The sequence below is a fragment of the Aythya ferina genome, assembly GCF_964211825.1.
Source record: "Aythya ferina genome assembly, chromosome: 2".
NCBI lineage: Eukaryota > Metazoa > Chordata > Aves > Anseriformes > Anatidae > Aythya > Aythya ferina.
In genome coordinates, this window is record NC_140297.1 from 8,260,141 (window position 1) to 8,284,293 (window position 24,153).

The 24,153-nt window shown below is 40.5% G+C and overlaps 1 protein-coding gene across 4 annotated transcripts in view; it reads left to right on the forward strand.

Moving 5' to 3' along the window:
* DPP6 (dipeptidyl peptidase like 6) overlaps positions 1-24,153 on the forward strand; it is a 557,763-nt gene that overhangs the window by 292,370 nt on the left and 241,240 nt on the right. The window contains exon 1 of one of the 4 annotated variants that reach the window (XM_084509966.1): positions 7,461-7,904. The exons of the other annotated variants lie outside the window; for them this stretch is intronic. Coding sequence (XP_084366092.1) covers positions 7,848-7,904 — 57 coding nt within the window. The 5' untranslated portion in view covers positions 7,461-7,847. Of the gene's footprint in view, positions 1-7,460; positions 7,905-24,153 lie in introns of those variants that run through there. 4 annotated transcript variants of the gene reach the window in all.

The following is a 24,153-nucleotide window of genomic DNA, read 5'->3' on the forward strand; positions in this document are numbered from 1 at the left end:
GGTCTGGTGGCAGTCCCCAGGTGTCTTCCCTCTTCAAAAAGCCAGGCTCAGCCCTCCCAGCCTAGGGGGTCTGATGCAGCCAGCCATCGGGCTGCCCCTGCAGAAACTGAGGGCACTTGGTCCTTACACCTGTGTCACTTGCAGGACTTCATCTATTGTGGTGGTATAACTTCTGATTAAATACAACACCTTTAAATGGATGGATGTTATAAAAATCTTTCTATGTAACAGCATCAGTATTTTGCACAACCCTGCTATTGAATGGAGTATGTTGTAAGTTCAAGTTTATTTTTTTCTTTCTTTTTTTTTTTTTTTTTTTTTTGTTTAAAGCTGATATAAAAGTAAATGAAAAATAACAACCATTGCAGTGAAAAGTGTGCTTCATAAAACAAATGTTTAAAAAGCCACTTGCTCCAGCTGTGGCTTTTATGTACGAGGATCTCTCAGGCAATTGTATGTGCTTACATAAGATGTCTTTCACAACATTTACATTTAAACCAGTCATCATCTCATATGCAGATCATTTATTCATCCTATAAATCACTGTTGTAGCTAAAAATGAAGATGGGGCTCTCCCTTTACCAAGCAGTAGGCTTCTAAATAGCCTAATATGTTTGCAGCTGTTTTAGAGATGTGGATTCTCTGTTTGAGGGTAATCTGGGGAGGTTGTTTTGCTTTCTCTTTGCTTTCTCTATTTTCTCATCCCTGGTGGCCTCTTTTACATTTTCTCACTTAGATATTTGAGCTATGAAAAAGGTATTACTCTATTCTATACAGCTTTTTTATATATATATAAAGCAAATAAATATATATATATTATAAAGGAACAAAGAATTAAATCCTTTCACTCCCAAATTAACCATCAAAGAGCGCCCATGCTGAAGCAATGAGGAAGGGACTCAGCTGCTCCCTAGAAATAACCAGAGAGGGGAAAAAATGTCAGGGAAAATTGGTCCCTATGATCATGGGGAGCAGAAAGACTATGCCAGACTGCAAGGAGGCAAACTTTGAAAAACTAATTTGCAGACAATTCACAGCTGGCACTGGAGCTGGGGCCTCAGAAGTCTCTCTCACACAGATAAACATGTGAGGAAGAGGCATCTGTTGCATTTCAGCTGCCAAGGTCACACCAGCAGGAACAGACAGAGGGGAAGGGAAAAGCCAGTGGTACGGTCCGTATTCCTCGCAGCAACAACACAATGCCAAACGACTATGGCACTGCTAATCATGTGCCTTTGGAGCTGTAATGAGGTATTAAAATACATGTGCTGGCTCAAAAAAATAACCCTATTGTGGATCAAAAGTAATATTTTGGAGAAGTTTAGTCCACTTAAGTAGGGAAGTTTGACTATCTGTACACATTTGATTTTTAGGGTAAGCAAATCAGAGAGGATACATAAACCCAGGCTAGGTTGGGCTTGATGATCTTAGAGGTCTTTTCTAAACAAAAAGATTCTATGGTTCTATGATTCTATAACCCAAAAGTGAGTAGGGTTGAGATATCTATCATGTTCCCCAGAGTCATGCTCCAATTTGAGTAGGAAAGCGTTATGTGAAATAGCTCCAGGTTGCACACAAGTAAGCAGAGTTCACAGCTTGCATCCCAGCGTTGTCTCATTTGTTTACCTTGAACTGTGGGATCCTGCAACTAGGAGCAGCAATGAGAAACAGAAAACAGCTGAAAAGTGTTTCAAGTAAACCTATTATAATCACTTTAAACCTCATTCCCATGCTCAAGTTAAAAATAGATGCACCTTAGCAAATCTTTTTGTGATGCACAAATAGTAATAACACCATAAGACTGGGACGTCGACCGAGAAGTTTTTCTTGCCATGTCTGTTGTCTTTGTGTCTCCACTGCTTGTAGAGGAATATTGTCTCAAATAGTAAGAGTTTTCAAGCTTGTAGAAACATTTTTGTGTACCCCTTTAAGGAACTGATATACACTGAAGTACATAATTAATAGCATTGACTAAATAAACTGGTTTTGATCTGTTAAACGAAAATACCACACTAAATTATGTTCTTAATGATCTTGGTCATGGGTAATAGAAATATGATGTATTTTTATCTGTAACTACATTCATAATTATTATTGCCTCTAGCATGTTCAGAGAACATTTGAAATCCTGAAAATCATCCAAGTGGATCCCCAAATCACAGAGATCCTCAGTGGAGACTCTAAAAGTTCACCTGGGCACAGAGGTGACAGCTCCTGTGAGGATGGAGCCTCATGACTAACACTTGGCAGACCCAACATGCTGTAGACCCTAGGGGAGAGGTGGCATTAGCAGGGCTGGTACAAGATAAAGCTAATTAATACATATATTTTTAAGCCAAAACTTTTTTTTTTCCCTTCTATAAAAATATCTTTTGGAATATGGTCCTTGACAAGAGATAGGTTTTGCTGAAAGATGGGGACTGCTTTGGAACCAGATGAAATATTTGTATAGTCTTCTACTAGAAACAAGGTTGAGAAGCAGCTCTGGGAATGGTGTGTATACAACAGAGATGCTCTGCCTTTGAAGAAATAGCTGATCTACCATCTCAGTGTTTCCAGTTCCCAATCCCAGCTGGGACCATTGCTGTTCAATAATGTGATATTACTGTTGTCACATTTCTGGAGAGGGGCAGGGCACAAACTGTTTTCAAAACTACAAAATTAAATTTTCCCTCTTCAAAGCTTATTCAGATAAGCACATAGCAGAGACCTCCAGAGCAAACAGACAGTATGCCTTGCTGCTTCGGTTGCCTATAAAAGCATAAACTCCTGCACAGGGAGTTTCTAACCATGAAACTCTCATGGTTTTACTGTGATCTGTGATAGGATCTGTAGTGGTGGAGCTACTTGGGGCTCTGACCACAGAGACCAGAATGAAGAGGGGCTATGTGGATTTATTGTGAATGAAACATTGGCATTGGGGCTGCAGAGAGTGAATTGGTCACCAGCACAGCTTGGCACATCTTCAGGATCATAGTGATGCTGTGGACAGCCTGTTTTGTACAACCCCTTCCCTCTAATTCCCCACTATTTGAAATCTTCTAGGAAAGCTGAAATGGTGGGGGAATAAGGCAGCTGGAAATGTATTAAATCAGACTTAGAGATTAATTGGATTTCCCTTTCCATGTTCATAGAAGAGCAGGGGTCAGGTGGACCTTCCTCTCCAGATAGTTACTGCAGGAGCTGCCAGGAGCTTGTGTCCCCTTCCTGCTGTCACCCCCTGGGAAAGCAGCACAGATACCTACTGAGCACTGCTCACCTTGTGCTCTGTAGATCTGTTATGACCCAAGATTCAGCAGTCACCTTTTAAATGCTAAAATCCATGGCTAAAAACTTTCACAAACTCCTCTCATAGTGGGTGTTTGTGCTGGCAGTCTGTCTCTCTTACTGAGTTGCCTTACTAACATCTCCTTCCTCCATAACACTGTATCCTAAAAACTGTAGTTTTAGCACTTTTCCTTTGTAACCTACTTATAAGTAGGTTTTTATATTGCCACGGATTGCCAGAGTATGCGTGTTCCTGGGCCACGTGTCCTCCCAGAAATTAAAGTATACCAGGCAAACCAATGGGACCTGGTATGTTATGGTGTGAAGCTCAGAGAGACTGTCTGTACAAAACCAGACTGTGTGCTGTGCTCTGCTGCAGGTAGCACGTTGCAGCACCTCAGGCACTGATGGTTTAGTTCCACAAATTTCAAATATGTAGCTCTCCACAGGATATGATTTTCATCTGGGGGGGGGGGGGGGGGGAGAGAGGAACATTAGCAGGCTGTACAAAAGTTTAGCTAATCGAGTAGGAGTAATTTCTACTCATTTTGTCCACTGTTTTCAAATTCCTTGATGTGGTGATGAGGGGGGGATAAATAGCCCAGTGTGGTGTAGCCAGAAGCCCAGGTTTCAAAAGAGCAGAAGGACTCTGCATCCACTAACTGTACCTGCTGCAGCTGCAGGCTTGCTCCTGTCCTTGCCTAGTCCCTTCTACAGATGTGTGCAGTTGGGGAGCTCCCTGTAAGCACAGACTGCTGTTGGATCTGGCCTCTGTAACATGCAGGGGATGGCAGAGCTCTGCACTGACTCCTGAGAGCTTCCATAATGGGACTGCTCCACCTTCATGGGCAGCAGAGACCTGCACCTACATGGGGGGCAGGGTCAAAGATAGCCTCAGTAAGCTGATCTGCCCTAAATTTGGGGGAGCAATAACAAAATGCTGTTTCTTCATGGTAATATGTGTGGTCATACACAATTGTTATTGTGTTTTAGCTAAAAATACTGCATAGGTATACTTTTCTTAAAGAACCATTGCAGCATTATGTCCCATTTGCACCATAGAAAGCTTGCAGCAGTCTTTGAGCATGGGGGAGTGTGGTGGTGGAGGTGAAGATGCTCTCCAAGAACTCCTGGGAGCATTTTGAGACTGATCCCAGAGCACAATTCTGTTCCTGCCAGTCTCAGGGGAACAAGGCATTTCCCTTCCAGCAGGAAAGATTCTCTGACACACGTGACTAACTTGGTACAGGGTAATTGCAAGTTGTCTGCCTTACTGCAGCACTGTGAGATTTTGTTAAAACAAGCACTCTGGGTGAAGACGAGTTGAGAAGCTGGGGGCAGGTCCTGTCACCTGTCACTGGATCCTCTTCAGGTGGGATGGAAATGACTGTCCTGCTGCCGTGCTGAATGAGCCAATTGATGTTGAGTGGGGATGTCATTTGGGTGACTGTAGCTGGCACCTTGGTTAACTGAGAGCTGCCTGTGCTCACAGTGACACTCCTGAGCTGTCCCAATGGTGGCACCCTGTGGGAAATGCAGATTCAATGAGGCTGTTCAGGGTTGGCAGGGCATGAGAAGGGCTTCCTGCAGCACACTAAATGGTCTCTGTGTAAATCCTGTCCGCATGGCTGCTGGGGTAGGCAAATCCTAATTCTTGTCCTGTGATAGGGAAGGATTAATCTGGCATACATGATGATGAAGACAAGCAGTAAAGTTGGTTGGTACCCTAGCACAACACAGAGGTCAGGATGGATGTCCTTGGTCCTGATAATGTGTGAGCAGATTATTCTGTGCTTGTAACGACTGAGTAGCAGTGTTCACTACTTCCTCTTCTAGCATTGCCCCAGGAGGCATTTGGCAACCTCTGGTCCCTTCTGATCTAAGAAGGTTGGTGGCAGAGAGCTGGAGGACATAGCTGTCCTCTTCCTCCACATCCAGCAGCAACTCATGGACATCTGGGGGTGTGAAACCCCCTGCACAGGCAGTGGACACGGAGAAGTACCACCAGACAGAGACCAGGGAATTTCAGTAACACTGGGATAAAGGTACCAAAACACTGGGATGTGCTGGGGGAACACTTGGAGTCATAACACACCTACGTAACGAGGCTAAGACGTATGAGTTTGCATAGCTAACTGCTGGACTAATTAGCACAATTAACTTCCTATGTGTCTAACAATAAGCTTATTGGAAAGAAACCTACAATGTAAGGAAGAGTGGACATTTCCAAAGCTAAAGAAAACTGCGTGTCTCAAATTGCTAACTGCAAAGGAATACACATTGGAAGGGCATGCAAGGGTTAATAGAGAGGAACAAATATATTTATTTCCAATAAAAGTGCCATTAAGTTCAGTGACTGACAGGACTGAGGGGTCAGGGACACTGTGGATGGTCTATGCAGTGAGAGGATCCATTTTGCAGAAATTTCTAGGACACACTGTGAGGAAGTGTAAAACCAAAACAGTTTTGTTTAGTTTGAATTCCTTCTGGGAAGAAAAATAGCAAAAGTGTGGAGTAAAGCAAGACTTCATTACTACATACAACAGGTGGGGAAATAGACCAAGCCGATTGGAAAATTCAAACCGATCCACTTGTACAAGCCCTTGAAAGTAATTCTGTTCTGATGGCTGGGGAAAAATGTCTGAGTGAGAATAACCTCACTATAAACATCTAGAAAATATTGTGACTTAAACTATTGGGACTAAAGAGATGAAATTGCAGTGTAAGCTGGGACTGTGTCATAGAATAACCCAGCAAGAGGTTGACACAGGCTATTAGATTTAAATGTAAATTATTGCTTCTTGTTAGAGAGGTGCTATTCACTTCTTTAATGAGCTGTTCTTAGCTTCTGGAGGCTGGGACCAGGCAAGGTTGTCCAGTTTCCTACCAGCACAATTACACGTTGCAAATTTTTTATGTTGTAGTTTCCATGAGCTGATGTGCTCTGTAATGGTGGAAATGCAGAAATACCTTCTGGTGCTGAGGGGCTAACCTCCAGGAAAGCTTGGCTTGCTGTTGGTGTGACCCTGAGCTGAGAATTAAATTCATCCCGGAGGGAAGGAGTGATTGCCTCCAGCAGAGCCATGTTCCTGGTGAACGCCACCTCGTATCCTAAACCCATGATGTAAAACTGAGGGACAAATGGGGCACAATCGCTTGCCAGGTAAATGCCCTGCTATTCCCTTTCCTTAGCAAGTGATCTGCTGGCTCAGCAGAGATCACAGCATCGTGACAGAGGATATTTAGCTTCACACAATGCTACAGCATGGAGCCAGGCTCTGGGCTGGATGCAGCCCAGCACAGTGAGTGTGCTGGGCAGGAGGCGAGGAGGTGGAAAACAGAAACATATTAATTTTGATAATCACCTAAAGTGAAGGTGTGCAATCCCAAATTGTGCTAGTCCTGAGCCCATTTAGAGCAGCCTTTGTGTTATGTCCAAGGGCATGGGATCCCCTGGGGGCTAGCAGTACATGGTTTATGCCTCAGACTCAGCACACCCCACTTCTCCCTACCCCATACTGACAGCCACGTGGGCAAGTGGGCTAGGAAGGCTTATTTGTAGGAGAGATCTCTGCTGTGGCATGGAGTCTGCAGGGAAAGGGGTTGGGCAGTGTGGAGCAGGGCAGGCAGGGCAGCTCCTGTGTCACCCTGCATGAGATCGGCAGGGACAGGAGGAAACAATATAGGGGACTTACAAAGTGCACCCATCACAATAGGGATTTGCAGAGGGCCAGAGGAGTTCCTTTTACCCTAATAAGCATGCCAGCCTCCCCGGGATGCATTTGCACTCTCAGCACCCCACCGGTGGGAACCTGCACCCACAGTGCATCCTCCAAGCCTGCCTCGTGGCACCGCTTTCCTTCTGCCAGAAACATTAAATCCTCAGTGATGGGAGGTGAGGGGAGTGCATCCTCCTCCTCCACCACCATCACCATCACGACCTCTACCACCACCACCACCACCATGACCATGACCATCACCATCATCACTACCATCACCATCACCACCACCACCACCACCACCCACTCCCCCTCCACCACCACAGCCCTGGGACTCCCAGCGTGGCCACAGTGGGGTTCCAGTAGCCTAGGGCTGAGCAGAGGGCGAGCGGGCGGCACAGGGCGAGGGGGCGGCCGGGGCATGCGCAGCGCGGGGGCTGCCGCCGCGGAGGTGGGGAGCGAGGACCACGGCGCTGCCTCCCAGCTCCCGGCTGCCAGTTGCTGGTTGCCAAGCAGTTATCATTGTTTCTGTGACGATTGCAGAGGCTGTTGCTAATTGAAGAAGCCCCCACAGCATCCTTTTCTCTCTCTGCTCCTGCTTCTGCTTTTATTTTAGAGGCTCAAGGGGGAAGCCAGCTAGACTAGTGATTTTTTTTTTCCTTTTTGACGTGGCGTTTTTATTTATTTCTTTTCGTGGGGGTGGGAAATTTCTCAGCTGGTGATTAAGTGATGGACTAGTTACTCATCCCTTTAGTCTTTGTGTGTGTGTGCGTGCGTGTATGTCTGAACACACACAGACAAGCTTACACACACACAGAGTAAAATCCTGTTTGCCACTGCAGTGGGCACAAAAAGGTGAGCATGACTACAGCCAAGGAACAAAATGCATCAGGGAAACAAGCCCAACAACAAGAACAGGTAATGCTTATTTTCCTCGATTTAAAGCAGACATAGATTTGCATTGTATAGCTGTGTTTCTTGTATGATTTATGATTTCTTGTGTGTGTGTGTGTCTTTTTGGTGTGCATTCCTAAAATTGCCAACTGAGTCACCAGTCAGTGGCAGGAGGAAAGTACTGTGTAGCTGGGCTCAAGGTCTGCTCTCTCGGTGTGCCTGGAAGCTGGGGGGGGGGAGAGGCTGAAACTGTGCTATTTTTAACAGACTGCACCTCTCCCTCCAGGCTCAGGGGTTTGCTCTGTAACTTGTTCCCTACATGCATGTGTGGGGCAGCTTGCTGGGACAGAGGCCCCCTTTTGCTGCAGGTGGGCAGCAAGGCTCAGTGACAGCCACCCTACAGATGGACATAAAATTGCAGAAGTGGGTTTTGTCCTCTTACTTTGTCTGTCACTTTCAGGGTTGTTTTTTATTTTTTATTTTTTGGCTGATATTTCCTTGGAGGGATACCTCGGGGTACAGCTTGTGCTCAGCTGCACAGGTGCCATCAGTGTCATGGGGAGCAAAAGCTGCCATAAGGAGGGAGTTGGGGGAAATCGCAGTGCTTACACCTTATCTGAACTTGATTAATTTTTCTGTCTCTTGGTAGGCTCTTTATGTATTTCTGTAGAGGTAGAAAGTTAAAGACTTCATTCTCTGCCATGCCTCTTGGTTTTTAAGAAAGCATTCCTATTTGACTGCACTTACCCGGACAGGATGAGGTAGAAACTTTCCCTTTAAAAAAAAAAAAAAAAAATCAGCGGGTGGCTTTAAAAAAAAAAAAAAAAAAAGAAAGAAAGAAAAGAAAAAAAAAGAGAAGGGGAGGAGGTGGGGGACATCCTCAGCTGTAAATGACAGGCACTACTAAAGGTGGTGACACTGGGGACAGCCTGGTGGCGATCCCCCAGCACAGGCGCAGCGGCTGCAGCCCGCCCGGCCCCGGGCGCATCCCGGCCGCTCCAGTTCCTCCCCTTCATCCCTCCTTAAACGCCGCAAGTTCTCTGCTTTAATCCTCCGTCAGGACAGCACGGGAGGATAATTTAAACAGAGCTCTCAGGGCACAAATTAATCCTTAAAATAGTTCTCCTCGGCTTGATAGGTTCTCGGCTGAGAACCTTGCACGGTTTTTTTTATGTATTTGTTTTGTGAGTTGGTGCTTTTTTAACGAGATAAGGAAGGGAGAAGCATGGGGAGATGCTGGGCACCCTCACACCACAAATAGCACCATAAATTCTGCATTTCCAGGGTGACATTTTACTAGTGGCTAAAACGGGCTGAAGAGACCAGTTAAAACAAAAGAAAACAACTTTGATGCTGAGGGTAAAGAAACTGTGCCTCCATCTAATCTTACCTCTGTCATGCTTCCCTGTTTCTCTCCATTGCTTTTGGAATACGTATTTTTGTCACTGCTTGCTGCAGCCTAGCATCACCAGGCTGTGTTTCTGGGAGGAAGAGGTGCACACTGGCCTTCTCTAAACACAGAGGGCTGCGGGGCTGCCCCTTGCCTTCTTAGAGCTGTGTGAAAACGTCGGGTGGGTAACTTGAGGAGTACAAGTCGGTTGCCCTTTATAAAGGAGCGCTGCTTTTATTTCAAGTGGTTTCACCTGTCAAATACCATTTAGCTACTGACTTGCCATGTCTTTGCTACTTCTCTCTTTCCCAGTGAAGTACAAAATGTTCAGAATAGGTCTTTAGTATTATGCAGAAACTTGTCTGAATACGTTCTATAACTGATTGAGTTGCATTTATATCCATATGGTACACTTAAATATTTTAAAGGTACACACTGTTTGAGCTCTGCCCCAGTGTAAGCATGAAATAAAAATATCAGGAATATATAAATATCAATGATATTGATGAATATTAATGTTTGAGTCTGCAAGCTACTTTGCTCACTCCCATAATTTTTTTTGTTGTTTCCATAATACGATATTAGTCAAATGGCATTAGTGGGGATTTGAAGCTAGCCTGTGTCCTTTGATTACTGTGCACTTTTATCTTTTAACACCAGACACAGATCTAAACCTTCATTTTATTTAAAATAGTTCAAACAGAAAAAAGACTCCATACAAATTCTATTTCCAGCTGAAAATTGGCTTGTGTATTTCAAGAATTGCTGAGGTTCTTTTCTTGCATAAAAATAATCAAGAAACTGAAAATTGTAGCTGGGATAAAATTAAAAGTAAAGTGCTAGTCTGTGGAGGACTGAATCTTTTTCTAAAGCAGCTGCTGCTGTCGTAAAGAGGTTGTGACTCCCTTTTCTGTATTCATCGCTGTGACATCCCTGGGATCCAGAGGCAGGCAAGTGACACAGTTGGCTGTGTCCTACCCTCCTAACCCAAACAGAAACTGGGCACGAAAAGACATTGCAGGAACAGGGTGGGGAAAGCCTGCAGAAGCTTTGTGGGCATAAGTTAAAAATCTAATTTAGACCCACGTGTTTATACAGAAATCAAGGCAAGTTCTGCCTTGAGAGTTGCAAAAATTGTAATAGTTAGCAAATGATTAAGATACGGAGTTAAACAATGCACTATCTAACCTGCTTGAAGCCGTGGAATAAACATCCCTTTCTTCCCTTTGTTAATTTTAAATGTTTCTATAGTTTCCTCTTGATAAGCAACATCGCTCACCTGCAAACTGGTTAAACTATTCAGAATTTTAATCATTTATCTCCTTGCTGATCTATTTAACGAGGCTGAACTTTAAGTCTTTTGGGCATCATGAACAGAAAACATCCTGTAAGTGGTATGTAACAATTTCTCCTACAGTCAAGTTGTGATTGCTTGATGAAGATGTAAGTCTTAAGTAGTTGCCTCTGTATGCTTTGAAGGTTCTGCCACAAATATATATATATATATATTTGTTTTTTAAATGGTTGTAGGTAGATACAGTGTACATGTATTGTGCAATTATTACAGTCATGTTTCTGCTATATCTAGTGTTCAGAAGTCCATAGAAAGCCCTGCAGACACTAACAGGCTTTGGATCTGGCAGAAGAGAATTAGTGAATCTAGGTCTGTTTCTTGGAGATTGTTAGCTGGACATGAATATTCTATTAAAACCACTTTTCCATTAAAAAGAAAAAGAAGAAAAAGAGAGAGAGAAAGGAAAAGAGAAAGAAGAAAATAGCAACAGCGGGTCAGTTAAAGGGTAAATGTGCTGTGGTAGTTTATGCCTGCTGAAGCTGTTTGTATTTTAACATGAGTCTGAAAATTTGTTAGGGTCTAATATATTTCATATCTGAGTTTAGCCTAATTCTTTTTACTTTTAATGGCCTTTGGGAATGCAAGTATCTCTATAGTCATACATAAAAATAAGGAGGCTGATGGCTTGTTATTGTTGTTCTTTTTATGACAGAGGCAAAATGAGGTAAAAGGCATAATGCTACTATGAGACTTTAAGTATTTTGAAAAATGAGTCAGCATACCAAAGATAACAGGATCACAGATTATCAAAGAACAACTTTTATAAAATGTATTCAAAGGCGTGATTGGTTAATTTCATACTTGAACACTCAGGATAAATGATTGTTCTTATTTTTTTCCTGCATAAAGAAGAACTGTCATAGACCTGCAGGGATTGAGATCCTGCTCCAAAATGTGCACATGTCCTAGAAGAGGTAGTTAATGATTGCTTACATGCAGCTCCATGTACAAGGCCAAAAATTAAGTGGGGAAGCAAAATAACTCGAGGGCTGCCTCTTATTGAAGTAAACTCTATGAAGTAGTGGCATTAGATCAATAAAACAGTTCTGCTTATTAACTGCCATTAAGATAATCAATTTTGAATTTTACAGAACAGATGAAATTCCAAATGATAGGTGTCTTCAAATGGAGAGAGAGCACATTTACCTTGGAAAACCTAGGCTAGGCTCGGGAATAAGAGGATGAAAGATGAATATTTCATGTTCCTAATGTTCCCCTGCCACTCTGTACTTCACAGAAATAGCCTGCAGTGTGTTGCAAAGTGAGTACAGTTGGAGTATCTAATATACTATGCTAAAATGTGACTCTGTTTGAGTAAATTTGTCTAAAGAGGTGGAGGGAAGTATGTTATGCAGACTTCTTCCCTACACGTTTATAATTCAGGTCACTCTGGAATTCCTGTAGCAAGGGGAGTCAATCCCTGTGTGTTTTGTTGTCTTCCTTCAAGGTCATAAATAACCTTATTAAGATCTGAGTCCAGTGCTGACACTTAATTCTCAGAGTAGATTTAACTAAAAAATATGGCTGACCTTACATTAGGAAGTTGTGTGGACCCTTGAGGGTGAGAGGGATGGTATTGGTGTCCCAAATTATTATACACATATTATACACATTTTAAAGAGGCGGGTTATTTCAAGCTAGTTCTAGACTGGTGTGAATGTACATTAATGGATGAACAGCATCTGCTCATTTAGTTTCAACCACAGGGAAGCCAGTTTATGTGCTCTGAGGCCACTCAAAAATGTGAGTTAAAGCTTGGTAATTGTGTACAATTGTGAGATTTGTTTCAGTAGTGCTCCTCTGATCTGAACAAAAATATTAAATGCATTCCACATCTTCAGCAGGGTTGGGGGGGATGTAGTTAAATAAATGTAAATTCATGTGATCTATGTTCCTGGGTCTGAAGATAATCTTAAGTGTTCATTTTTTTTTTAATCTGAGGTGTGAATTAAAATCTTTCCAGATCTGCTCTGTTCACTTCAGGTCTGTCCAGCAAAAAGTTGTACCTGGGTGCCAAGTATCTTGGTTAATTCAAGCTTCATCTGAAAGACTACAACAATCCTGATTCTCTGTGACCCTAAAGTCTCTTTCCATCACATGAGTAGAACAAATCCAAAGAGTGCAGGATCCCTCCATGTTGTAAACAGGATGTAGTGTAGAGCAGTTTAAGGCATATATTATAAGTTGTGAATTTTATCTGTTGAAGTAGGGAATGGACTTTGCCCTTCTATTTGTAAATAGCATTCCAAGTGTATGTTAGACCAAGAAGAGCCACTAGTGAATCCTCTGTGCTTGGGGGGTTGAGATAAAACATTGTAATTTTGTGTTTGGAAGCAGACAAAAGTTGACTGGATCACAAGAAGGCTCTGATTTACAGTGCCATTAGCTAACATAGTCAGACTCCCCACTGCAGCACCCCAGTGGCATAAAATCCATTGAGAGTAATTGAGGAGCACTGTGACATACCTCTGCACTACCCAGATTCGACAGTGGGCTGGAAAGAGCTTGGCCTGGGGCTGTTGAACAGGTGGGAGTGAGTCTCCCAGGAGATGAGCTAATTTAGCATATTATCTCAGTGACTTGTGATAGCAAAGATCCTACATTCTTGGCTGGAATTGAAAATTGTCATATTCCAAAGGTGAGTCCCTGCTTGTGAGAATCCCTCATTCTCACTGATTCGCTGCAGCATTCTGTCTCTAATTATTACAACTGTGTAGAAATCAGGGAGCAGTGTCTGCTTGTGGAAAGTGTCTGGCAAACAGAAGAAAGAAGAGAATTATGAACTTGTATAGAAAACAAAGTTGTTGGTTCTTGTATGTTTGTTTTAATGAAAGGGTTTAATATTAGGTGTTTAAGTGCCTAATTTATTTTAAAATATATATATTTTTTGATATGAGACAATACCATTCCTTGTTGATAACAACCCTGTAAATTACATACCTTATTGTAGACCCAACACAGGCTTTCTCCAGGAAGTCACAGAGAACATTTGTGTTTCATTCTGTTAGTGGTATCTGATCTTTTTCTCAAGAGATTAAATTTCCTTAATTGTGCTCCTGAGAACACTGTATTCAAGAACATGAAATTGCATCAAACTGGCAGTCTTTTCAAGCTGTTAATTTGCTGTGAGGAATGCAGGCAGCTGAGCAATGAGGAGGGGGAGACAGAGATGGAAAGGAACATGTTTGGCATAACACTGACATCTCAAAGGGAGAAGGCTGTAGAAGAGCTTTTCTGGTGTTCAGTATGGAAATGCAAGTGCTTCTGGAAGGCCTCAGGTGTGCCAACACTGTAGATCTAAGTGCACAACTTCTAAGGGGTTGTGTAATTGCATAGGATGACATTAGAGATTGTGTAAACTTTAGACTGTGCCTATAGCTTGACAGGTCAAGTGGTGATTACTCATGGTATGTGTTCTACCTCTGGTCCTTGGGACAGTATTGGTTGAGTGCTACTCTCTTCATGCCTGACATAGATACCTTATACTTCAGTCTTTCTCATTAAATCTTTCTTTTGTTGATAGGTCAGAATAATTTTTCAGTAACTTGTCCCTGAAGTTAACCAGTTATCTAGGTCTTGGGATACTTGGTTTGAACTCAGTAAGAAAAAAATATATATATTTAAAATTTTTATTTTATTTTATTTTATTACCTCTTAACAAAGAACATTCAATTCTTCACTCCAGTTGTGGTCCATTAGCAGTGCTATGCATTGCTACAGTCATTTCATGAACAATGTTTTTAGCTGCTTTCAGTTCTTATGCCTTTAATGATGCTTCTTTGTGATCTTTATAAAGCATTACATTGCCATGAATCGTGATCGCTTTGGACGATGTGAGAAAAGGTATTACTTTTAAATGATGTCGAGTACAATATTATTTATTATTTATGTTTTTTTTTGTTTTGCATTAAAGACTTTTTTTTTTCCTCCTTTCCTTCTTCCTGTATTTTGTCCTTCCATCCTTCCTTCTCTAATTCTGAAGTGTGGTTTAAGTAGGTGAAATAGATTCAGAGAAGAGAGAGTACTGGCAGCAGCAGAACAACAAAGCTGAGCTTACCCCTTCTCCAAAGGGCAGCTGTGATTGTGGAGTAACACTGACTGCAGAAGTGAGAGGATGGAGTGGAGTGGGTTGAGCAAGCTTTCAAAACAATTCCTGAACATAAATTTGAAGAGAGAATTATATTTGAAATCAGTGAAGATGTTCAAGAATAGAAGGATGAGTTAATATCATTTTCTGATCAAAGAGCAAAGTCTGAGTGGGATTTCAGGGATGGTCCAGTGGTTTGAGTATGGGATTTAGTGCTTCCTGTGTCACAGACTTCCCTTGTGGCTTTAAGCAACTATGTTAGACATAGTTCCCTGGCTGCAGTCAGCAGCTTCTTGTAAGTATCACCTTATGTTGATAAAAAAAAAAAAAAAAAAAAAAAAAAAAAAAAAAAAAAAAAAAACAAGAACAATGAGATCTCCTGAGGATAAGTACATGAAATATTATGAGCTTCTGAGATACTGTAGGAACTCAGGCTGTATGAGTAAGTACTCAAGATATTAGAGCGATGTACTCCTTGACATTTAGAGAATGTATGGCAAGAGTCATAGGAGAAAGTCTGAAAGTTAACACTCATTCTGAAGCATTAGATATGAATAAGAACTTCACCAGAAAATGATCAAGATAACGTTAAATTCTGGGAGGATTTTGGATAGTTATAAGCTGACTTGCAAATGAGAGAGAGAAAAATAAATATATAAATAAATCAAATTTGGGGACTGGATCAGATTCTAAGATTCTGGGAATCTGAAGCAATTTTAAACTTTGAGGCAAGATACAGATACATCTTTCAGCGCTTTCTTGCATAGTGCAGAAAGACCTTTTCCGAGAAGGAGTAATTCAATTTTTATTTTTTATTATATTTTTTTCAGCAGGAATACTGTGGTGTAATTAGAAGCCCACACAGATTAAATGGGAAAGTAGATAAAGGGATGATGAGCCAAGGATATGTGCAGTCAAGGGTAAAAACAAAACCTTTCAGAAGTGGAAGCCAGATGGGCAAGAGAAGCAGGCTGAAGTTCAGGGTCCAGGAGGCTGATGGAGAAGAGTTTCCTGAAAGTCAGGATGAGGTTATGAGCAAAGGCTGAAGACCACAAGCCAAGTGTGAAGATCAGAGCCCACTGCTTGCAGACAAAAATCCATTTACAAAAGCTGTGGATGTTGTGGAGGGAGCTATTAAGCATAATGGAAATGAAAATGGCTACCTCCCACCTCCTTGCCCAAACTATGCAGGGCAGGAAAATCCTCCATAGATCAAGCAAAATGAGAGAAGAGATGAGTGAGCTAAAGAATAACTGCTGTCTGGAGGAGTTATGGGAGCTACAGAAGAAGCACAGCAGGATTTGGTGTTTAAAGAGGCTTATGGAAGAAGAGGAAGCTTCCTGTAGGCAGTTGGTCTGTAAGGAATTAGTGAGCACATGGCAGCACCCTTTTGTATCCCACATGGAGATGATGGCAGAAGCAGGGAGGTAAATTATCTGTGATCATGTTGCGTAGGGTTAGGGTGATGGCCCTGCTGTACGGAGCAGCAATGACACACACCATTCCCAGGAACACAGTCATTGAAGGGTCTCAGCAGGCTTTGCAACCTTCCCAAGGGCTCACAGTGAAGAAAAGCAGCTGCTGTCCATGTGGGTGATGTGATGGCACCAACAGAGGAAGGGGTTTCAAGGTGAGAACTAGCCACAGGCTTTGTATGATAAAAGGAGTTCAGAGCATTGCTTCTTCTCTTGCCTTTACTGGGCAATCTTGATGTATCCTTGAGCAGTGCCTTGTCTCAGTTTCTCCATCCTGTAACACACTGCTAACTGCTTATTTACCTGCTTTGAGGGAATCAGGGAAGACAGCTATATTTTACCACCTCTCAGACTCCCTCTGTCTCCTCATAAATACCCTGCCTTCAAAATAAATACTTAATAATGCATTAAATGAAGTCTCTGCCTTATATTCTGTCATATGGGAGGGCATGGTGGGAAAAAAAGCAGCAACTGGCTTTGCCAGTTGAGATGATCCCTGGAAGAACAGGAGGGGGAAAAAAAAAGTTAAGCTTCTCTTCTTGCACAGGGAAACAGTTCTGCTTTTCTCCTTCTCCCTCATATAACTCATCCCTGGGTTATCTGATTACCTGTGCCCTTACTGTTGCTGGAGTAAAACCTTCTTTTGAGAGAGAATGTGTGCTAGATGCATGATGTATGATGCATGGTGTATGATGGTAACTGGCTAGAAATGTATGGCTACTAATATTATGAGATATGATTTTGTGATCAAAACTGCAGGTGGCAACATCAGATGGACTATTTCTCAAAGTGGGATTTTACCTACCCTGCTGGACAACATCTGGTCACAGATGAACAACAGGGACTCTTTTGGGATCTTCTCTTGTTAAATAGCCCCATAGTGCCAGCATCATGACCAGTAGCCTTTGTGAGAGAGGCTGGAGATAGGACAGGGAAATCTCTACGGTCCTTGTGGAAGGAGGGGTGACCTGGGGAGAGATTTCCCCATCTCCATGACCACCTTGAAAAAGTCAAGTTGTAAATGAACATGTGCAGGAGGACAGGCTAATTTTATTAAATTGGCATGTGCTGGGATGGAGAGAGTTAGTCAACAGGGTTTCACAGTGAGTCACTGAGAGAGCACAAGCATCTAGACATCATCCTAGACGTCATGTGTTGCTGCCTGAAACTTCACATGTCCTTTGCAGCTCTTCAGTGGTCATAGGAAGAGACAACCTCGTTGTGTGGGAAAGCCTCGTGCCCTTGTTGCATCTGTTCTCATGGATGGGAGTACATGGGAGTACACAAGTCCTGGCTGGGTAGGGAATCAAACCCTGAGTGTGTCTCTTGGTGAAGGAGGATGAGACAGGAAGAAGTACTTAAGAAGATTTAAATTGAGCTTACACATGAAAAGTTTATGAAGAAAAAAAAAATAGAAAGGAGAAGGGAGAGAGTTTCTGTGAAACTATAAAAACAGGCAAGTCTCAAGGCTGCACTGTTGTTGGGTTATTGTTGGTTGTTTTTAACCCTTCAATTACATCCTTTGTCAGTCTGAAAATAAATAGCTGTTGTTTTTATTGTTTATAAAAACTAACCAAGATACAAATAAGTGGGAATTTTATATAAGGGTTCATAATGCCAAAGTAGTTTATATTACTGCTTAACTGCTGCTGAGCTTGAAATTGGGAAGATAATAAGCCTTCAACTGAAGCAATTAGTCTGCAGTTTTTGACTCCATTACCTTTGCTTATGTTTGTAGCCAAATAGTTACATGCAGATATTTAAAGCTTAGTTGTAGTATAGTATTGTCAGAACTGAATTCACAACTTAGACATTAATTTGTTGTTAATTTAGCTTGTCAGAAATATAATAATAAATATGTAATTGATTGGGGGTAAACACATACAGTGATATATTATGTAGAATGTATTTCAGGTCTTTAATTTACCTTAATTATATGATGTGACTAACCTCTTAACTTTTTTTTTTTTTGTGTGCGTGCAGGGCTTTAAGGGATGTGATATTTAATCTTCATATGGCTGTAGTATTTAATGAATGTTACATTAAGTTGTAACCAGCCTTGAGTACACTGACAACCTCACACTTTTATCTTTCCATTTTCATGGACAGGAGCAAACAGGTTATTTTTAAATGCTTGTGCAACATTTTGTGACTCTTAGTAGAGAGGAACACAAGGATGTACAGGGAAAACATGTGGCAACACAACCCATATTAAAATGAGAGAGGAAAGAGACACAAAGTCATTGTTTACTAGTTGTACAAAACCATCTACTGCAAAGTAGATGATATAGCTTGAGGGAGGTAATTACCAAAAACTTCAGGCTCTTTATGTTTTTGAGGCACTGTGGTAATAGATAAAGGAATTGCTCAAGGTAGGAGGAATTTTTTAATTTTTTCCTAAAGTTATGTTGCTGTAGATGTCACTGTGCTGAGTGTAGCAAGTAATGACTGTTCCTTGTGACGTGGGAAATTTGGTCCCAGACTTGTATCTAAATTGCATTTCTACTTCGTAAGCAATCTTGACACTTCACAGTTTAGTAGAACCTAACAATACTAGTAGTCTTCTTTTTTATATTTTTAATGCCCCAGTATGTCTGCTGTAAAAGTTAATTTACAAACATTGCTGAGAATGCTGATCCATTGAATCTAATGAGTATTTGAACTAATCTTGGTGAACTTAATCAGTGGAGGCTTCAGTTGCATTAAATTGAATTCTTTGTGGTCTTTTCCTTGTAAGGTGTAATACATATTTTTACATGAATCATATTGATGCTTGGCATTGCTGTTGCAAGTCATGATATAATTAGAAGTCCTATTCTCACACTGCAAGCTAAACCAAACAGGTAAAACAAAGAACAGTTTGTGAATGTAAGGGACAGGAAAATCCAAGGAGAAATTGATTGAAATAGCCCTGGAAATTATTTAGCTCATAAGGCTTGTCCATTTGTAAAATTTCTATTGATCAGTGAACCTTTTGACTTTCCTTGCTGGAGGCTTTTCATTTTTTTCTTGTTTATTTGAATAGATATCTCTTGGTAGGACTAGCCAACTTCAGTTACTATTCATGTACTTGATGAATGTTACCTTCCTATTCATTACATATGTAAGGTTTATAGTAAGTAAATAGATGATGTCATCTTTTCTCTTTGTTCTCTCTCTCTCTTTTTTTTTTTCTCTTACTTTTTTTTCTCTTTTTTTTTTTTTTTTGTTTGTTTGTTTTTCTTTGGGGGGCCTGTTGATATTTTTACCCCTTGTCCCCTTGTATATACTGGGCTTGTTAGTTTCCTTCTGTTCTCAGCTCCTAGCTGTGGTGACGCAATGAGCCTGAGTGTGCCCTTCTTACTCAGTCTGTGTTTCTCCCTCCACCTGACATACTTGGCAAGAGAAGGAGGCTGACCAGAAAAGGAATAACATATATTAAGCAGATGGTCTCCAGTCCAAGTACAACTCTGTTGTCTTGGCCCTGGCATTTCATGCAGAGAAGGCTGTGTGAAGGGATGTCAAAAGTATTAAGACTGGACATAACCCTAAGTACTTTGCCCAGTTGCCTGTAGAAAACTGAGACTTTAAACCTGCAAAACCAAAAAAGTTGTAATTGCCAGTTTTATTCCAGCTAACATATTCTATTTTCATCTGTATTTTATGATAGAAAGAGCTGAATATTTTAAGTGGCTCTTCTTTGTACTAGTCTGTCAGAAATGGGAGAAATGTTAATCTGAGAAGTTAAACTTCTCTTAGGTCATCTGCTTTGTGAAGTCTGATGGAGCTCTGGCATGAAATGGACTTCAGACTTAGGACCACTACAAAAATCAAGCCAAGTTTACATTCTGGAACAAGTTTGCAGGCCTGGTCTCCTGATCATTTTGTTGTTGTTGTTGTTGTTGTTTTGTTTTGTTTGTTGTTGTTTTTTTTTTTTTTTTTTTTCAGAAGATTTATTGGGTAAACCATTAGCTAACATCCTCTAGTATCTGGGAAAACATTGTTCACACAGATCTCCTCCTGATCTGGAGTTGGGCAATGACTAGAATGCACATGGGGACCAAAACTCTGTCTCCACTGCCTCTACAATGTCTGGTATTCTTCCAAGAAATTCCTATAGGTTCCTAGAAATGCCTGGAGGGTCCTAAACTTCACAACTTCTTTGTCCACTTATAATGCTCTTAGCATCTGTGTGGGTCAGTAGATAACTTGTCATCCTGTACTTCATGCCAGGAAAAAAAATATATTTTTTTTAAATCTTTATTTATTTATTTATTTATTTATTTATTTATTTATTTATTTATTTGGCTTTTAAGCAGCCTGAGGTGAATTACAGAAAGCCTACAGGGATCAATGAGCACAAGGCCACTGTCACAGGCGGCTGAGCCAAGATTTTAAGTCTTCAGTGTTCACCTTGCTGTAAATTAGAGATGCTTGAAATTATGTTTGTTTGTTTGTTTGTTTGCTTGTTTTTTCTCTCCATAGAATGCAGTTCATCCATGCAGGGCTGCTTCCACTAAATCTCCTAACTCAAAATATTTTGGGAGACCTTTCAAATCTCCACATTGAACACATTTGGATCACAATCCTAATTTCATTTAAGAATATAAATATATCTACACTAAAGTGGACGATCAGAAAGTTTTACATTGAGATTTGAGAGGATGGGGCATTACCAAACCCAAGAAAATGGGTTCTGAAAACTGTTTTCTGCAGCCTAAAAGAAGTTAGAAGTTTATGGTTTTGTTCGTGTGGGTTTTAAATACCTAATAACTCAAACTTTAAAAGAAACTGAAAAAATAGATGTGCCAGAGGTTTGGGGAAACAGTTAATGAGAGATCACAATGAAGCAACATGTGTCTGTTCTTTCTCTGTTTTTTCTGTGTGTAAGGGACAATGATACACATTCTTCAAACTATGTTCCATATCATGTTTCTCCTGTTCTATCCAGGTTCTTATATTTTTAGTTGCAAATACCTATGGGTTGCCATAAACATGAGCTCTAATATCCACTGAATGTCTTTTTTGTTTGTTTGTTGTGTTTTTGTTTTTGTTTTTTTTTTTTCCATTTTTTTTTTCTTGGCCCATTTCTTGACCAAATGCTTTATGTCAGCCAAGGAGAAACTGTTTTTGTGAGGGAAAAAAAGAATTAATTTGTTTCAAGCCATTCACCAAATACTCTTTGTTCTTTTACATGTGGTTTGCTGCTCATCAGGTGTAATGCATAACTTGTATTTATTTTCATTGTTGAAACTGCTGATAAAACAAGAGATGACAATTCCTCTAAGGAGATGGAATTTAGGTGACATTCAGATATTTATACTTCATTACTTTTCATTGACTTGACAGTTTCCATAAAGTTTCTTTCCATCATATAAACCTTCAATTACCAAATGAAGATTAGTCCATGGCCCCAAGCCAACAGACTGTTGAACGACATTTTTATATTCTTTATCAGCATGGATAATATGACTAACTCAAGAATAGATCAAAGTCAGTTCAGAGTTTCTTCAGGATGGATTGTGCTGGTAGTGCATATAAGTGAAGACCTAAGTTTGTCTGAAAAAGGTGTAGCATTCACATGCACATTTGCTCCAATTGTCTTTGCAAATATTAACCATTGTTACATTCCATTGTCTTTCATATCCTGGGAGGGAGGAGAGAATACACAAAAATGCATGTTAAGCCGTACTATTAGCTTAAGCAAACAAACCAATAAAATCATTTATGTTTGTTTTGAAAAATCGGAATGACCAAGAGAAGGCTATGAGCTTTCTTTAAACAAGAAAATTCACTTGTGACTCTTGCTTGCAGGAATTATGGCTTTTAGAAAAGAAAGATTTTTGCAGAAGTAGCTGCTGCTGTGGCTAGCTCTCCGAACTTCCTCCTTTCCACCTGGAAGGGGGCTTGTAGAGGCATCAGGTGACCAAAAACATTTGCTTCCCACTGCTTAGCTTCAGTGTGTACCATCAGTGTCTCTGTTGCAGTGCTCACTGACACCACAGAAGGGGCACATGGCTGAGGATGGCACTGAAGACTCCTGTCCATTTTTAGCAGCAGATTTCGGTGCCTGCAAGCCATTTACTCCTATTGTTTCGTTTTTATTTTATTTGTTGTTGTTGTTCAGTTCAATAATACTTAAGCTTCGGCCACATGCTCAACTTGAAAAAAGCTGAGGTAGTTCCTAATTTTTTTATTTTTTTTTTAAGAACATTTGTGACAAATATCCTCCTGTATTTTATCTTGGTAATACTACTGAAATATACAATCCTGTTTGTTGTGAAGTGAAGGCACTCTGTATGGATGAAACACAGTTATAACCACTGAGCAAGCTGCAGAGTCTTATTTAGATAGCTGGGATCTGGCAGGAGATGACCAGTTAACACAAAAAGCCAGAAAAAAAATCAAATAGCTGTAGGAGATGTTGAAAGTAACAGATGAGAAGAAGTTGCTTGCAGAATTTTGATTCTACACAATAAATTATTGTTGGCAAATTGAACTGCTGCCTACTTTTCAGTGATATTACAGAGCTGGAAATAATGCATATTTTGGCCAGACAGTCATCTAATGTCTTTTATTGACAGGCAAATAAAACCTGAATGAAGAAAAAGACTAATTAATCATTACTTCATGTAACCTTTACCAGCATGATACAGTCTTGACATTTGAATCTTAGCGTGCAGTATTCATTTAAATTAGGCCTGTTTCTTGCAGTAAGATCCAAAGGAGAAAAAAAAAAAAAAAAAAAAAAAAAAAAGACATGGAAATACTTCGGGAGGTTTCAGGGGAGCCTAATAGAGTTAGGTGTTCGAGTCCAACCAAAAATGACAGTTTCAAATGTTTTAGCTTTCTGTTTACCACATAGTTGTAAATAATGCCCAGGGGGGAAATTGTTGAGTTGTGATAAATTGTTGAGCATCCAAAAGCTATTGCTGGTCTCACTGGGGACTGCTGCAAGCTCAGTGCTCTTGAAAATCCAGCCAATTATGTAGGTGCTTATGCATGAGCTTTGAAGGCTCACTTTTCTTGTGTATTAAAAAACATGTTTTTAAAAAGCTTTCCACTGTTACTAGCCATTTATTTTTCCCTATGTTTTCTTCTGAAAACAACTAAAAAGGTAACACACTTGAAACAAACACATTTGAAGTGCCGTGTAGTCAAATGATGGCATTTAATTTTAGGAAACCAAGGGAGGTCTGCTGGTTAGTATTAAGAATGCAAAGGTAACAGTTTCTCAGACTTTAGGGCACTATACAATCCTGTTGTGTTTTGTCCTTTTCTTTGTACCTAAGACATAAAAGTAAAACTGCATTGTCATTTCAGAGAATATATATATATATTATATATATATTTATTTTTTTTTTTTTAAATTGAAATATGACAGGCAATGAAAGGCCTCAGGACATAAGATGTTCTAAAATAACTATTTATTATTAACAATCATTATATTATATTATTATATTACCAGTAACTATTAACAATAAAGAAATATAATTATAGGCTTACAATGTTTAAATATAGCCTCCTTAAAGAAAGGTGTATGTTGCTGAATTAGCTCTTTCAACATATAAGGAGTTGCATAACAACGCTTTATGCTTTCTTTGTGCTTTATATCTTCAAATTACTTTTAAAAACATTTTTCCTGACATCTCGGTGATGTAGGTAATCTGTATTACCCACACTTGGTGGAAAGGGAAATTTTATATGCTCATGAAGTGACTTGCCAAGGGCTAAATGCCTCTTGTGTTTCAGCCTCCAATCCCATGCAGTACAATGTTGTTCTGTGCAGTGGGGAATATTGGTTTGTGTCAGTGCTGGCTCCAAGTAGTTTGTTGCAAGATGCAGATATGTACTCCATTGTGTAAGCATTTTGAAAATGTTAACAACGATTTCTTCCTCTGTTCCTCCCTTCCTCAGGTTTCTGCTCTTTTAAATAAAATCAGACACTCTTGGGTTTTTCAATTTTTGTGGGCACCTCTTGAGATTTG